The 19,062-nt window shown below is 30.5% G+C and overlaps 1 protein-coding gene across 3 annotated transcripts; it reads left to right on the top strand.

Annotated features, from left to right (window-relative positions):
• The first annotated feature begins 4,322 nt into the window (after positions 1-4,322).
• On the top strand, positions 4,323-16,962 carry LOC143075246 (uncharacterized). Of its 3 annotated transcripts, none has more exons than XM_076250606.1 (7): positions 4,323-4,478; positions 6,622-6,731; positions 9,380-9,694; positions 10,581-10,699; positions 11,452-11,632; positions 12,984-13,049; positions 16,608-16,962. In XM_076250606.1, exons 2-7 carry the CDS (start codon positions 6,623-6,625, stop codon positions 16,718-16,720), a joined length of 903 nt encoding a protein of 300 aa, XP_076106721.1. In that variant the 5' UTR covers positions 4,323-4,478; position 6,622; the 3' UTR covers positions 16,721-16,962. The 3 variants fall into 3 exon arrangements, with proteins under 3 accessions (XP_076106721.1, XP_076106720.1, XP_076106723.1); XM_076250605.1 differs by having other exon boundaries at positions 6,483-6,731; XM_076250608.1 differs by lacking the exon at positions 6,622-6,731.
• Positions 16,963-19,062: the final 2,100 nt, after the last annotated feature.

Genomic DNA, 19,062 nt, shown 5'->3' with positions numbered 1-19,062 from the left:
TAAATCTTTTTTCAAGATTACAAAAATAGTTAGGACATTTTTTACCTTCTGCTACCCATCTTGCCTTTGCTCTTGCCATAATACCTGTCACTATTTTCTCTCCGTGTTGAACAAGTTCATTTTCTAAAATTTTAATTTCTGAATTTAATTATTCTAAGAGGTCTATTTCATAATTTTCAAGTAAATTAGCTAACTTGAGTTCTAAATCATTTTCAGTTTTTGTGTTTTTCTTTTTTATATAACTGGCATATGATATTGTTTTCCCTCTTATCATACATCATTCTCAATTTTATTTTAAGAGTTCCCAAAACATGTGTGGGTTTACTGATAGTTCTGTTTATAGGTCATTCCCAGGCAGAGAGTATTGATTTATAGTTTCCCTAATGCAATTTTTTATTTCAGTTACATAGACCATATAATGTAGTAAGCTATTGTTAAACTTCCATGTGCCTTTATCTTTAATTTGATTGTAAAACTGTAAGGTCAGGTACACTGGAGAATGATCAGACCTGTAACTTATGTCCATGTCTACATTTTTTACAAATGGTTCAAGATCAGATGAAATCAAAAAGTAATCCACACGGCTTTGCTTAAGCCAAGGACCACGCCATGTAAATCTTTTTGTATCCGGATTTAATGCTCGCCATATCTCAACAAGGTCCAGGGACTTTATCATATCTAAAATTTTATCATGTGCTCTTATATTGTTTTTAGCACTATAATTTGAGGTGTCCTTATCAAAGTCTTGCATCACATTCCAATCTCCAGCCATAATTATGGAGCTATTTTTTATACCAGATACTAGACCTTTTATATTTTCAAAAAAAGTTGGAGAGTCCCTATTGGGACCATATATTGCAACAGGAGAGAGTCGATAATCGTGAATGGTCATTTCTAGAATGATAACATTGCCTTTCTGATCCTTTTTTTTCTTGGTGAATAGTAAATGTAAAACTATTTTTCATTAGAGTTGCTACCCGTCTTGAGCGGCTGGAACCAGAGATAAAGAATGCCTTATACCCCCGATCATGTGCCCACTGCTTTTCTTTTTCTTTAGTACAATGTGTATCTGTTAATATAATTATATCATATCTTTTCCTCTATCTTGAAAAAAAAATCTCTTCTCTTCACCTCTTCTGACATACCCCTACAGTTAAGAGATTCTATTTTCAAATAGTCATTTATCAAACAGTTCAATAGGTGTAATATGTAACTTTATCCAACAGTCAAATGTTTTAAGTATACTATGATGGTATGTCATTCCTGTTTTTTTAACATACTTACAAATAAACAATATCATTCATTTAGACATCTGTAAAAAATATATAAAGTAAATAAGATCACAATGAGCTTGGTAGCAATTCAGGGTTTTCAAAATGATAATTCCCCACCCTTTTGCATTCCCTCCCTTTTTACCCCACCCCCTCCCTCCCCCCTCCCCAATTCCGGGTCATTATACGTAGTAACCAAATTTGCAAGAATTTTTTAGAGGTTTTAGAGTTATCAACCAAAATCTACAATTTAGCCCGACGTTCTTTTTTTTTAGCCATGACGGCCATCTTTGTTGGTTGGCTTGGTCGCCGCACACATTTTGTAAACTAGATACCCCAATGATGATTGTGGCCAAGTATGGTTAAATTTGGCCCAGTAGTTTTAGAGGAGAAGATTTGTTTTTTTTTAAAGTTAACGACGACGGACGACACGGACGCCGTCATCAAGTGATGAGAAAAGCTCACTTGGCCCTGTGGGCCAGGTGAGCTAAAAATCAAACAAAGCATTCATACTATGTGATATAAATTTACCCTTTATTTTCATGTTTTACTACGAAAAGTTTTACCAAATGTTTTTGTATATGAATTGAGTTATCTCTCGTGTACCACGCAAAGTTTCAACAATGAAAAACAACCCAAATGTTGTAATTTTAGTTATTAAGGAAAAGTGTTATTGCTTGTTATTCTGATAACTTATCTGATATTCGATTTATTTCATATGTCCAAATTACACAGATATTTGTACTTCATCTTTTTTTATTTTAAAACAAATTAGTTTCTTTGGGGCTTCAACGAAATAACAGTAAAAAAAGTAGTTTTCTAGCTGCTTACACTACTTTGCTAACCTCTTTACAGCATTGCATCTATTATTGCTGCCGAAACAAATCAATCCATTTCTTTAATGAAAACTACACAAATAGACAGAGTGTGATATAACAAGTAAGTTTCACCTGATCAACACCGTATCAAGCTTGTTTGGACTTGACATAAAACTTCAAATTTTAATTTACCAGAACCTGATCATTCTTAATTTTTTAAATTTGCTATGACTTAATTTTGGTATTAAGTTATGACAAGGATTGCCGTTTATTTTTTATCTAACAAATTGTTGCATAATTTCTTGGAATAGCAGAAAGAACAAGCCTCCAAACAGGAATCAATATACATTAGGAGAAACTTAGAAAATCATATTATTACTGACCTTCAATTCTAACATGATATAACAGATTTACTTATTAAAGATTTAAATGCCCACGGGGATATCTAAGTCATAACTTATCATTAACTTTAAAAGCAGTTACAGTTTAACATCGTCACATTTTATATATGACTGCCACGTTCAAGAGCCAGTATTCTGTAATTCAATGGTCATGATGGTTGTCGTCGGTTGCATTCTTAATTTAGGTAAATAGCTTTATATCTTAAATCGTTTCATACTTTTCTCATTGTTGAAGGTTGACAGTGTCCTATAGTTGTTTACGTCATCGTCATTTGGGTACTGATGGATAGTTCAAATGTTATCATACCACCTCCCTTATTTATTATGACGTGATTGTAGAATTATATTCCTGCACTTTTTGTTCACTTGGTTTTTGCTTCTCAAACAATTTCGAAAAAAAATTTCAAAGATTATAAAACAAAACACAAACATAATTGGCTTATAAATCTGGTATTCCAAACAAACTATAATATTTATTAATGTGTATTGTATTAACATTGTTTAATCAACTTGACCAGTGTTTTTTATTGGTATAAGATTATTTTTGTAAGTGTATATGAGTTTTGTGTTTATTATCTGAAAAAACATGAAAGGTATTAACGTAAATGAACGTTGTTTTCCCGTTTTAATGGCTTTACACGAGGAATTTTGGGGCCCTTTATAGCTTGGTGTTTGGTGTGACCCAAGGCACCGTTTTGAAGGCCGTATATTGACCTATAATGGTTTACTTTCATAATTGTTATGTGAATGGAGATTTGTCTCATTGGCACTCACACCACATCTTCCTATATCTATCAAGAGTAATTCCAGATTATTGCGCCATATTCCATTGTCGATCTTACTAAGAATATGTATGCTATTTTCCTACATGCCTCTGGTACGTTTCTCAAGTTCCTCCTTGCTGATGTTGTTTATGTGGATAATCTATTTCAGATTGTTTGATATTTTGAGCCCTAAGTATGGGTTCACTTGTACCTCTTGTAGGATGTGCTTATTAAGCTTATACATTTGCTCTGCTTTTATGTTAACCCGGATTGTTATAAAAACAAATCATTTATCAAAACATCATTTGTTATTTGCATGTTGGAATAGAAGGAATAGTGATTTGTAAAAAGTGGGAATAGTTATTTACGTACATGAAGAGTAATACCTTTTTTGATTGTTTTTTTAATGGACCAGAAACTTAAAAATAAAGCATCCCCTTTTTGGAGATAACTTTATAAAATCTCGTAGAGTGTAGACATCACATTATATATTTGTATAGGGAAATTGCACTTGCATCAAAATATATAGATACATTGTATCTCCACACTATCAAACCAGCTCAACGATATATATATTGAAGTCTTTTTTCAGAAGTAGAGTAGCTCTTTTCTTCGGTTATCTTGTCAGATGGGCGCACATATTGTAAGTCAAATGTCATAAACTCGTCTGTGTATGGTATCAAAATGTCATTTACTAGTATTCTGTTTCTATATGTTTTTTTAAAAGATAACAGTTGTTGTCGCAGTTGTGTACACTGTTAACATTTAACCAATGCAAATTTCCATAGATTTAATGTCAATAACTGATTATAAATGAAAACTAGAAAAAAAAAGTTTACATTTAAACCTAAAAATAGCTGAAAAACGATATTTATACATGGTTGTCTGAAAATACAGAACAGAATCAAAAATAGACTCTTGTCATTTAAAGATTTTATGTCATATGTTGATATATTATTTTTAGAAACGAGGTCATTGTTCATTGTCAAACAAAATTAGGTTATGTTTGTAAACATATATCATATTGAGACCACTGCCAAATATTCAGTATATGAATGTCGTCCAAAATGTATGCTAGCTATTCATTTTAAAGATTTATTTTAGTTTTTTATCATTATTAGCAATATATATATATTTAAAAACAATTGGTAACTACGATTCATTATAAAGTGTGGTTTACCAAAACCGAAGAATTATTTCCTTGATATTTACTTCATTAACCAGGTAGGTTGAGTTTTGCACTAGATAAATTTGCATAAAATATGTTATTGTAATTCGTGTCTTAACTCAAATAAAACCGCATTCTGAAAGAAAAAAAACATACAGAAGTTCACAAAAAACTAAATAATTATTTCTTTGATATGTTCACCCATTGTCTAACATATGTTGTGTGTTCTCCACAAGCAAAGATGATAAAAGATTGCGATACTAGTCGCAAACGCTTCAAAAAAATATTGAAAAAAAACACAACAGATCGTCCGCATTACATCATAGCAAGTTTATCTAGTGTGTATGTAAAGGTATTATTTATGCTAAGCTTGCATGCAACTATTTTTAGCTAAGTTCCAACCGTCCTTTGGGCGGGATGAATAGTTTAGCAGAGAACCAATCAAAAGAAGGAACAATATATATACATTGTGAACCTAGTGGTATCTTAAGAACCATATGTTAGTCATCTAAATTTAAAATATAGTGTCAATTATATTCGTGTATTTTTCTGTCCTATATGTTCTCCCATTTATTTGTATTGTAGTTTTGTCATATAATGTTGTCATTTTAATGTTATATTTTAAATTGCCATAAATGCGTGACGTTTGGCATAACACAAAACCAGGTTAAACCCACCTTTTTTTCTTAAAAACATCCCGTACCAAGTCACGAAAATGGCCATTGTTATATAATAGTTCGTTTCTGTGTGTGTTACATTTTATTGTTGTGTTTCTGTTGTTTCGCTGTTCTCCTCTTATATTTGATGCGTTTCCCTCAGTTTTAGTTTGTAACCCGGATTTATTTTTATCTCTATCGATTTATGAGTTTCGAAAAGCGGTATACTACTGTTGCCTTTATAAGCTAATTCATCAACAAATTTTATGTGTGTTTGATTTATCAATTAGTTAACATGTGTAAGTATAAATGTAGGCAAGAGTTTACCATACGTAGGACTATTTTTCGCATGCTTGTTGTGGTCAAAAGTGTTTGCTCAATCGTTGCAATTAAGATTGACATCTGTTATCAATTATAGATAGGCGACGTTATAGCTTGTATACATCATATAATATATCATTAGCAAGCTATATATATTAACAGGTTTAAACCCACTTTTTTCTAGATAAGAAAATGGATGTTCCAAGTTAGGAATATGACATTTGTTTTCCATTCGTTTGATATATTTGAGCTTTTGGTCTTGCCATTTGATAAGGGACTTTCCGTTTTTAATTTTCCTCAATAATTTTGATAATTGTTTGGGTTTTATTGATAAACATTTCATAAAGTTTTCAAACTATGTCATTCTTAGTGTCTATTGCAGTTGATTTAATTAGTATATGTTAAAGATTTGAACTGATTTGGTTATTGAGGAGAGTCTAATTCAAGCTTAGATATGAAAAATCTATCAATGATCGTTTTTTGTTTTTTGCTTTTTCAAAATAAAAAACATACAACCTTTCAACATAAACGTGGAATTAACTGGAGCTCAGAACTTATTGACCGGTTGCAAACAATGGAGGACAGTCTAATGATCAAAGAACCGTAACTGTTGCGGCCATACGGTAAACAGTTTGACATGCAGGAAAGGAGTAAAATAATGGCACCTGCTCTGAGTTATAAACTCGTCACATGGTTTGAATTTTTACAGTTAGGCAATGCATATTCATACACAGAGAATATGAGTTTCTCCTTGTATAAGTTATTTCCAAAAATATCAGATTTTCGGAAGGTTCAAATTAAGACCTGTATTTACAGACAACACCTTTTTTTTTACCTAGCTCCTGAATGTTATTATCAATTAATTATATTTATTTGTTCTTTCATTTAATGTTCGTTATATAAGCACAAATGTACTAGAACTAACACGTATTTACAAATAAGGGAAAAAAGAACCGAGACGCACGTAGCATGACATGTCAACATCATGCATGTGATTCAAATTTACCAGATTGATTTCATAATTAATGTTTTGATAGATAATTGACTTAGGTAAGGTAAACGATATTTTTTTTTCTAATTTAGAATTCTTAAAGACATAGTTTGTATTTCTACTACCATCTACACAAGCAATTGTTATAATTTTCTGTTGCACGTTAACAAAAAGACCAGTCATATCAAAGAATATGGCACAATGTGTAAAACAATGTTTTTTGGTTGGTAGAATGAGATTAGCATTTGCAGTCTTCTGTTCAGAGTTACTTGCTACAATAAGTATCCAGATATCCCAGATAGCATGTGCTGTTCTGAAACAAACCGCAGTTGAAACTAAAGGTAATATGTTTATACTATCGCTCGAACAGCCATTATTATCAGTATATTGTACACTATACTGTAAAATTGAATGACACACTTTTCTGATATAACTTTCTGGCTTTTTTCCCAAATGAATACAATGCCAATTAAACATGTTAAAACTGTTGTCAGTTAAATAAATTCGATCAATTACATACGTGAAACACAACCAGAAAGAAGAAGAAAAAGAATTGTTATTAGCCTTTTGCTATTTTTGTCTTTTCATAAGTTTATGCAAGTTAATTTTTTGGTTATACAGGATTGATAAATTTCAAAGTAAATGTGGTGTCATTATTCTAATGTCGATTTTTCGGAACGCAGTGTATTATTCTTATATTTGTAGGGAGACGGGGAACCTCATCATCACTTGTCACCACAAAACTTTAAAAATGTGTTGCAAATTGGCCTGTAGATAGTTAATACATGCACAAATGTATTATTCAGAAAATACATAGTTTTACTGAATTTTAGAATTTAAAAAAATGCAAATTGGAAACAACCTGTTATCATACCAATGTCTTTAAGTGAATTGAAACATTTCTGAAAATGTTTTGGTTGATAAAAATGAAATTGACATTGATAGACATTGTTGGTATATAATCGGATCTCTTGTTCCATAGTAGTGACATGTATGGGCTATCGATTTCGACCATTGCAACTCATTTGCAGATCTATGATCTTGCTTTGCTGATAACTTTTGCTTGTAAAGCTTTTATCTATCTTGAAGTTTCAAAGATATTACTCAACATCACAAAAAAGGTACGACAAAATAGGAAATCGTATGACGATTTCATCTATGTTTGACCTATTTGTTACATAGGTCAAGGTAAATTTTATCTTTATCAAAAAATATTTACATAGGGTAATAGACAAAAGGTAAAGCTCGACACCCTAATCAATTTCTACCTTGTTATAATTTCTCTATTTACAGCGTTTTTCACGATAATAACCCTATGGTTTTAGGCTATGTCGATCATCTTGCGTAACACGTATGGTCCTTGTTTACATTTTATAAAGTAGATATTCCAGCCGTGATTAAATATTTTTCATATTTGCAATTTTGTTTTCTGCACAGAATAAAAGTTTTGGTTTAAATACAGCCATTATTGAGGAAAGAAATTGATAACTGTTAATGCAATATGTAAATTACTCCTTTTTTTTAATCACCGTGCTTTTAACAAAACTCAATTATTGATAAATCAATTATGAGATTACTTTTAATTAAAAGTTGTAAATATTTGCTAAATTAAATAGCCGGTAGAAGGTATCATTGGTATATACTATACCTTTTAACTCATTGACTAACCGTAACTTGTGGTATTACCTAAGTGTTAAAAATAATATGTGATAAAATTTCATACATACAACACCATATTCCATTCAATATAGATTGTATTCGTTGAATAAATATAGTACCCACTTCTTCAGAGTCCTTGATACATTTATGTGACCGCTTCATTGCTCCTTTATATATATATGCACTCTTATATAATTCATAGTATTTAAATGTTTGTTTTACTTGCGAGCATTTCATTTACTAGGATTTATTATCAAAAATTATAACTTCATAGCCAGGTATTTGCCCGTCTGGATCTGAACTTGATATCTATACTATACGTTACCTGTGTTACATCTTTTGTAAAACAATCAGTTCAGATTTATTAATTTCCTGTATATGAATTCAAATGAAATTGTCTTTTTCTACCTGCTATCTTTGAATAGTTGTTTTCGTAGATAGTAAATTGTATGTTATGACAAAACCATCCCACAACTTTACCTAACAAAAAAAGAAGAAATCCAGCTAGTTCATTGATGAAGGATAATTATCTATGCTATAATAATGGTTCAACGTTTTATGATTCAACTGTAATGCGGGTAAAATAATAGTAGTATACAAAAATTATTAGAGTATTAATAAGAAATGAGACCGACTCATATAAGCAGACACAATAGGATACTTCAAAGGGTAAATGACCATCTGATATTGACGTAAACACATTAGCCATAAGGCATCGCAGTTTCTCCTCAGGAAATAGTGTCTTTTGATTGGACGTAACAACACAGAAAACAACCACAATACGACTATAAGTAGTAAAAAAAATAAAAGACAAAAGTCTGTTCAGCACGATTCTAATCAAAAAAGTGTTTACTGCGTTTATCTTAGATTTCCGTTACAACTTAATATTACGACAATCCTCAAGGGTCATAATTGAAATCAGTCGTCTATTTTTATCCTTGATGTTTGACATTTCGCTGAAAATCATTAATGGTAATTCTATACATAACAACATGTATATAGTTGGTCTAAACGTGTTGTTTTTTTTTATTTAACATTGATATAACAAATTGTTGTCATATTATAAATACACATTACAAAAAATGATATATTAATAACTAATTATATAAAGAATAAAGATGTTGACATCTGTAACGGTTCAAATCTGTAATCCCTTATCAGGATTTCGCTTTCTTTTGGATGCTGTTATCAGCTCTTCTACATTTGTATTACAATTTGGATATCAAAAATAGTATGTCTGTGAGTTGCATTGAACGAAAATAATTGTCGAAATGCGCATCTTGTGCATTAAAAATGGTACCGCTTATGTTATTTCGATTTCTTTTTAAAGTATATTGGCAACGAGAAACAAATCCTGTGTTGTTTGGTTACAACGTGAAACTTACGTGTATGGTGGATCGAAAGAAAGGATGCGACAAGACAGTCACACGGCGTTGGGATTTAGGATCTGACAGAAACACATTGTTACTAAATGGTTATTCAATCAACTCTTCAAAGTATTACGAAGAATCTAACGATCCATGCGATAACTTCTCTTTGGTTATAATGCATTTTGACAATAATGATGTTAACGAGGAATATTGGTGCTCGTTTGGCGTGGAAACCAGCCGTCAGATGTTGATGTTGGATGATCGATATTTTATGGGTATGTCTTATAATAATTGACACTTTCAACGGGGTAGACTGGGGTATAAGAGACAAATAGTGACAGACGGTTGAAGCATTGATCATTTGATTTACAGTATTAATTGGAACCATACAATTTGAACTTAACAGAAATTATAAAAAGTGTTTGATCTGACATGAATTTTTACAATACAATTAAACCATTTTTGACAATAGATTTACACCATTTATGACAATTCAAATATATCATTATGCAATTTCAGATGAACCTAAAAATATGTTTCTACTGTGCATTTCAACAGTCATTAGATTCTAAGATTAAATTTCAGGATAATTTTTTACAAATGTGAACATGTACAAAACACACAAGCAATTGTTATAAGCTATGGTAATATAATTAATAATACTAATAATATAGGGTTATTGCATAAATATTGGGGAATTGTATCCCGAGTAGAATTTATATTGCACGAGCTTGCGAGGGACAATAGTCCCCAATATTCACGAAATAACCCTTTTATTGTATAGTAATATAATATTTAAAAGTAAAAATTGGTTAAAACTAAGATTTTGTCATCATAAATTTTGAAGATTTATTGCACTACTGAATATTATAATTTATTGCACGCTTACTTTTGGTTACTTTCTGTTGGAAATACAATATTGGTATACAACAATAATGACAATAATGAAGTAATAAAAGTAATTATAATAATACAACAATTGCTCGTGAGAAACTATTGATAGTAGAATTATGTAAGCAAACCAATAATATTTATTTTTATTTTTCTTCTTCGACAAAGCTATATACCAAACAAATATATATTGAAAAGGTAAATTAAGATGTTACTACCAGCTTTACTTTCTTTTATTTTTCAATTTTGGGAATTCTTTTTTGTATATAGAAAAACCAAAGAAAAAAGATATCGAAAGTAATCTTGAGCAAAATGAGGAGAGGGAATTAGATTTAAGGATCAGTTTTTACAAAGTATATCCAAAACCAAAATGCAAGATGAAAATCGGGGTAATACTATTGTTAACTATATGTTTTTTTTTCAATTCTGTTAATTAAAATATGGCATAAGATTAAACATAAATAGGATAAGCTAGAAGTTTAACAAACTGAAAATATTTTCAACTTTTATGCAGGGTATTACGATACACTTGAACAAAATGAAAAAAACAGAAGGAACAGTCATGGTGATAAATGGCGTGTACATGTATATATTAAATGATATGACATTTGAAATCATTCACTAGAAAACTATTCTGCAGAACCGCTGTTAGTTTTGGTTTTGACATTTTTTATTACAAATATGTATATATCATATCTGGAAATCAAATTTAACTTTGTATATTTTTTTAATAGTAATGATTGTATTAGATGTTAGCTTGTCATATCTGAGGGGCTTCTAATCTAAATTACTTATTGATTTACATAGATTAAAAAAAAGGCATTTTCTCTTTATTCTTATTCTAAAACTGCAATTTGTTTTGATCAAAAAGAAAGTGTCGTAAAACTTTTAAAAAGATGTTTTATGATTATCCATTTGGAATATAGTGTTAATTTTGTGTATTTTCTGTCACCCAATGGATGCCTCATCTCTACTTTTTTATGGCAATATGAATCACTGCATTTGGTTTTTGTGTGGATTAACAGCAAAATTTGAAATTTTACTTATGAATGATACCACTTTTATGTAAATTAGATTCATAGAAAATATTTGTAAACGAGTGCATACCTGAAAAATGTTTTTCTTTGTACTGTTTCTGTAGGATAACAACTGGGTAGATGTAACTGTATTGTCAAATCCTATAGGAATATTTTTCAACTCAAGTCTGCATTATAAAACTGCTTTTGAAAAACGTCAATGCAATGACAACTTGGCTATAGTTTGCAGACTGCTGTCATATAATATACTCCAGTTGAATACAAAAATAAATTGTACAGATACAGGTATGTAATATTGTATACATAAAGAATTATATTACAATAAGACATTTCGTTTTCGGCTTGTGAGTTTGAATATCCCTTTAGTACCTTTTTCCTTTTTTTTTTATATAAAACTGATGAATATATTTAACTTCTGTTCGTAAATGCATATCAATATAAAAATGCATGTTGAAGTTTTAGTACATGTACCTAATGTTAAAACAAATCTGATGCAGTTACTGAAAAGCAAGCAGTTGCCTGATCTTTATTGTGTTAAGGTTAATGTTGAAATTGTTATGATTTCGTGGTTTTTTATTCATCTTTTTGCTGTCATTATGTTAATTTGACGAACTGATAACAAAATGGCAAAGAAAATTGAAAAAAAGACAAACAAGTCCATACACCCCTAGATAGACAATCCAAAGATTGAGCAAAACAAATCCCGCCATGCACTCACAATATTGACACGCATCCGTCATACATTTGGATCAGAAAACACTTGGATTCAGGTAAAACTTGAAACAGACTGAAAGTGCTTTTTAAATGGGGGCATTCTTTATAACATGTTCAACATGTTTTATTTTCATTACCTCCAAATTACCTATTATGTTATCAATGGATCATTTTTTTAGTACACCATTTATTAAAAGCACTTACTTTGGAAGGATAAGTGTATATAAGAAAAAATACGTAGATATGTTGAACAAAAAATTAAAAAAATTAAAAAAACGTAGAGATGTTGAACAAAAAATTGAAAAAATAAATTTTGATTATTTATTTTAACCTATAACGTAAGATAATGAAAAAAAACCGAACTCAAAGGAAAATTCAAAACGGAGAGTCCTTTATCAAATTGAAAAATCTAAAGCTCAAGCAGAACAAACGAATGGAAATCAACTGTCATATTCCTGATGATACCACATTTTCTTATGTAGAAAATTACAGATAAAAGCTGGTTTTATAAATCTCTCACTTGTAGTACAATTGCATAAAAATCCATTACATTGGCAACGATGTGTTAACAAAACAAACAAACTTAATACGTAAAAAATTGTCTAAATCATTGTTATTAATAGTACGAGACATGTCTTGCCTGACGGGCTTAGTGATAAAAGCATATTCGTTTGGCGCATCATTATTCTTATTGATACTCGTATTAATTTCACTGCTATTTATTATCATTATTAGGATTCTTCTAATTATTAATATTATTAATAGTATTAATATTTTTGTAACTATAACTATTATAATTATTATTATTATCACTATTACCATCTTAAGAAAAATATATTGTTTATATTTTTTTTATAAAACCTTGTTGCTGTTGATGTCATTGTCATTCTATCATTATTTCTATTATCATTAAATATTTTAGAAAAAAATTCTAAGACAGCAAAGATCATCACGCCTGTTTTAATTGTCGTTGTTTTCATCTTCATTGGTAAGTTTATTTTTAAGGTCTTTCCTCTACTCGAGGAAAGACCTTATTGTTTTTCTAATGTTTCTTTTTTCTTTTTCTTTTTTTTCTTCCAACATTTTTTTTACATGCTCGCCTATTGTTTCTTTTGAAGTTATGAAGACCAAATATGTGCCATCAATAGACCTCATCATGAAGTATTACCAGATGACATTGTTAAAGATTTCATCATCTCTTCACAATTTCTTTTATTTGCATTTTTCCCAAAAAGTATTAGAGATATGATCGATTTGAAAACTGCAACATGCACAAGAACAGATGGCAATGTTGATAAACATATACAATCATTTTGTTATTAACCCTTATAAGGAGTTATTTCCCTTGAAAAAATATACACAATTTTTGAAAATTGTATTTCGAGAACCGGAAGTCATAGAGACTTAGGATCTACACCAATAATATTAAGTTCATGTGACCTTCAATTTGCACCAAAGGTCAAAGGTCACCGAGTGCAATTTCAAGCTTGCATATTAAGAAAACGAAGAGTTTGCTGCATACATACTGCTTATAAATTGTTCCTCTTGACAGGCTCTACATTTTATACATTAAGTTCAAAAATGTCCGACTGTCTGTTCAAAAGTTATAACAATATAATTCTTAATACTATATTAACAACTGTATATCTTTTAAAAAGTAACAGATATCAACCTACTATAAACTGCAAAGATGATCAGTTATTCAAGACCTTCAATTTGAGGTCAATGTCAGGTCATGGTGAAATTCTACTTTGACCTTTACATTATACTATGACCTTGACCATGTGATATTTGAAAGGTCAAGTGGTCCTAGGTTGAATGGTGATAGTCCCATGTATCTACGACTTCCTCTTCTCAAGTTTGGTATTGCATCATATATTTGATGATTAATTGTGACCTTGGTGAACTTTTAAATTGTCCCATTTCTTTTTCTTTAACTGTAGATCATTTACCATTGAACAGATTTGAGATATATATTGTCGTTTTAGAGATAATGCAGTTTGAAATTTTGCGAGCGGCGGCATGTATTTCTGAATCAACAACAGCTTACCACTTAAAATGTTTAAAAAATTGAAGAGGTTAACATAGTTATATGTTTGACAAAATACCATAAACATTCCATGGAAAAAACACCAAAAAATCATTTTGAAATTTTCATGTTTTGCATTGACTTTGTAAGTTTCATAACTTCTATTTATATCGTTGATATTGCATCATTTTTGGCACTTTGTCAAATGGGGTCATCTGATATATCAAATTGAAGGTCTCAATAAACTCTACTCAAAAATGAAAATTGTAAACCTCTTTTTATCCCAGAGGGAAGGATGGGGTCATTCAGTGCTAACATTCATGTTTCTCAGATAATAAGGTTGTCGCATATCAAATGAAAGAACATACAGCCTACATTTCAAATTTCAAATTGACGTCCCCCAAAAATTGGTTGGATTGGGTCATTGAGTGCAAACATTTTTTTTTTTTTTACGATAGGGTTGTTGTATATCTAATGAAAGGTCATGATATGTACATTTGATATCCAAAAATTAGTTGGATGGGGTTATCTAGTGCAAAAATCAAACTTTCTAGAACATGACGTTGTCGTATATCAAATGAAAGCTCATCTAGTCTATGTTACATATATCATACTTCCGATCCCGAAAATTAGGCGGATGAGGTCATTAAGTGTTAAAAGCGCAAAGTTCCAGAAGGTATGCTTGTCTTATATCAAACGAAAGGTCGTTCAAAGTACATTTCGAAAATATCCCCTTCACAGGAAAGACCTTTCAATTGTTTTACAAACAATTGAGATACTAGTTGTTTCATTGTTCTTCTTTTTAAATAAAGATTTCATTCTGTAAAATTGTTGCACACCTGTTTAAAATGGAATGAATTGATTGATACAAATGTAGGGTAGATTAAATAATAGATACATTCAGTTCGTTTAAAACACTTTCAATTACTTGCATATGGATGAATGAATTGCTGATAACCAATAATAATATACAGAATCAAGAAGAAAAAGGTTCAATAAATGAGAACAGCATCGAACAATAGTTATGTGTTGAATAAATGCTTCATCCTGTCTTTGTGTAAACATGTTAAGCGTAAGAATTGTAATGAAGATGTTATGTTTGTCGCCATAAAAGACAACAAGCTCATCGTGTGATGCAGTGGAACAAGCTTGTCTGCAGACTCCTCATCGACACTCGATTCCATTTTGGTATGCACACACATTTTTATACATGAACGTTTGAAATTATCAAAATTATTACACACAGTAAACAGAAAGCTCTTGAAGTTAGTAAGCTTGTAATTAATTACAAAACCGGAAAAAAACTGCGCACCATTTACATAATCTAATTATATAACGTTATATTTGTTTTTCTTTCCCCTATTAGAAATACATAAATTCAATAACCTCTTTTTGCATCGATGCCCTCTTTGAATTGTTTGCATCATTTTATAATTCGTACATTCATGTTTGTATAAACGAAAACAAAAAAGCGAGACCAGTAAGATTTTCCATTTCCGTTGCTTTCATAAGTGTTATTGTCATTTGAATTATATTCGAGGCACACTAGCTTTGAAATAAAACCCAAAACTAATAAAATACCAATGGCAATATATTATTTATCCAATTTTATTGAGTGATAATCATCTGTATTTAATTGCGTTTACAATAACACTACTGTTATAAAAGAATGTCGTTTATTTTAAAGCTTTCATTTATATAGGAAAAATTAACCAGGGATAATTTGCATATTTTTACAGTTAATAAAATCTCCTTTTGAACGGAAAATATTTTGCATTACATTATCGTTTGAGACTATCGAGAACGAATCGTATTGTACTACTGTTGACACGTGATATCTATAACAATGACTGTTCATTTGGGTTAGATACTCATTAAATGACTGGTCAAACGTATTTGTAAGGTGCTGACAAGAATTTTGTTATGTCATATATTGAAAACAACACGTTTAATAATTTATTGCGGCCGAAGCGCTTTTCTAGATTTACCTTCATCGGAACGCTCAAAGCCAAACATTTGAAATCCGAAGATAGATAAGAACCGAAAATCGTTGAAAAGCTATATGTCAAAAATAACTAAAATAAACAGCCAAATTCATCTAAAGCCAACTTTGACTGAGGGAGTTGGAACCTTAGTTTTATAATAATTTATAAATTATGAACGGACAATTTGAGCTAAATTTGTTAAATCATGTCAGTACCGAAGCACTGACTACTGAGCCGATTATACCCTCGGGGACTGATAGTCCAACAGCAGAGGTATCGACCCAGTGATGTAAAGAATAAAAAACAACACGTTTAATAAATAATTGCATCCGAAGCGCTTTGCTGAATTAACCTTCATCAGGAACGCTCAAAGCCAAACATTTGATATCCAAAGATGGATAAGTACCGAAAATCGTAGAAGTGCTATATGTCAAAAATACCTTAAATAAACAGCCAAATTCATTTAAAGCTAACTTTGCCTGAGGGAGTTAAAACCTTAGTTTTATAATAACAAATGACTTTTACTTTGCAGGTTTTGTATTATATGTGTGTAAAGGAAACATTACAACCATGTGCGTCTATTGCATGTCCAGAACAAAGACATTCATTAATAATGATGAAAGAGAAAGTTTAAATGCAGCATGATAGAACAAATATAAACATCTATACAGAAAATTTTTTTGTCCTCTGTTTTTCATTTGATGTCATTTACGATTTACAAACCTGCAAACTGATGAATATGCAAACAGGAATAACATTTAAAAACAAACAATGATACCTGTGTCTACCAGAATTTACAAAAGTACAGGCTATCGACATATTATTAATATCGTTGTATATGATTCAGTGTGGATATGTATTAAATTGACAATAATACATGCACCGCATATCTCTTTTCTGTCATTATACATATAAAAGAGGGACAGTTAAACTCATAAATCGACAACGCCATGGTTATGAAAAAGACAAAGAGACAAACAATAGTACTCATGACACAAAATAGAAAACTAAAGAATAAACAACACAAACTAAACCAAAAACCGGGGATGAACTGTTCAAATCGGTTCTTGGATAAAATTGTCCAAATTTGTTTTTTTTTAAGGAAGAATTACTGTTCAAATATGTGCTTCGGTTGAACTAACTAAATATAGTTTAGAGTTTAACTGTCTGAATCCGTTCTTCGATAAAGCAGGTGTGAAGTATATAAAAAAGGGAACCTCGCCATCATTTTTGAGCGAAACTTTTATCAAAAAATGTATATTAAGATCATAAATCTATTCAGATAAGCGTAATACAATGAACATTACTATATTGATTTCGAGCGTCTTTAATACATCAAAGACGTGATTCAACAAGATGCTCTGACATCTCCTCTTTCTAAACAAAATTTGAAAAAGAGAAGGTCAATGGTGCATACGTACAAATACACGCGAATACATTTAAAACTATATGGATTTACTTAATCCATATAGACCAGCTAGATCAATTTAATGTCTACTACATCAAGGCTAATTTATCAATACGGATTTTTTGTGTTATTAAAATTTACTGTTACAAAATGATAGAAATTATTATAAATTAAGGAATGTATCTCCCTCATGCAAAGCTCTGATTCCTTTCACGGATTTGGCTATACTTTTTGGACCTTTTGGATTATAGCTCTTCATCTTTTATATAAGCTTTGGATTTCAAATATTTTGGCCACGAGCATCACTGAAGAGACATGTATTGTCGAAATTCGCATCTGGTGCAAGAAAATTAGTACCGTTAATTTTATTATCAATCCTTGAAATCAACGTATTCTGAAAGGTTATTAATGTTACAGTAGCACTATGATTAAATGAATTAGATATTTGAATATTTTTGTATTGGTATTCCTATTGAACGTTTTTATCTGTAACTTTAAACACTACGAAATATTGCTGTAAAACATACACTTTCACATGTTTCACACCACTACAATCTGCCGATATCCTTATGTTGACATAACAAAGGGTCATTTTTTTCCTAACTGTTTGTTTATCATGTGAGTGACATCTTCACACTAGCATAACTGAGTATTGGATGTGTACTGATTGATATTTTAGTCTTAGATACATATTTGTTTTCCTTAGTGGTTATTGACTGTGAACGATTGCCTATAATTATACACATTCAACAATAAAATTGAGAATGGAAATGGGGACTGTGTCAAAGAGACAACAACCCGACTATAGAACAGACAACAGCAGAAATAATGTATGATTTAGTACAGTTAATGCCTTTAAATAAGACTAGTATTAGATCGTTGTAGGTTGAAGAACAAATAATATAAGAATCATTCTGTTTGTCTTTGTTTATTATGGTTAAACGGTAAAAACAGAACTTTTTTTTTCGGAACGTACACTTTATGGGACATACAGTATTTAATGTCTCATTCTCTTCACACCATGATTAGGTATTAGAGAATTCAAAGACAAAATTAAAATCAGGAACAAGATTTGACACAGCTTGGCCTAATCTTTTTATGATAATAATATTTACAAACTACAGTGTAGATTTTATTATCCGGAATGTATTACATTCGCTGTATTTGGCAAAATTTATAGGAATGTATGGCCCTCAATGCTCTTGAACTTCGCACTTTTCACTGGCATCACTGGTGAGTCGTTTGTAGACGGAAAGCGAGACTGGTGTCATTACAAAATTTAAATTATGGTTTCTACGATGAGTTTATCTATCCATAAATTTGGATGATATTTAATGGTTTACCAGCCGTGAATGTTTGTATAAATCTCTTTTTTGGCAAATATCAAATGACCTAAGTTTAGCTCATGCACAACTTTTTATCAACTATAGCCTATCAACACGACTACCTAAAAATATGAAATACAAGTTAAAAAGTTTTGAGAAATTAATACATTGGCATTCAGCAATCAAATGGAATGCATATTGTTCCTTAAGTAACAAAACTATATGAAAATTTAAAAGAAGTACTCAATAATCAA

Source organism: Mytilus galloprovincialis, chromosome 5 (genome assembly GCF_965363235.1).
Source record: "Mytilus galloprovincialis chromosome 5, xbMytGall1.hap1.1, whole genome shotgun sequence".
Classification (NCBI taxonomy): domain Eukaryota; kingdom Metazoa; phylum Mollusca; class Bivalvia; order Mytilida; family Mytilidae; genus Mytilus; species Mytilus galloprovincialis.
This window is presented reverse-complemented; position numbering and strand designations above follow the sequence as displayed.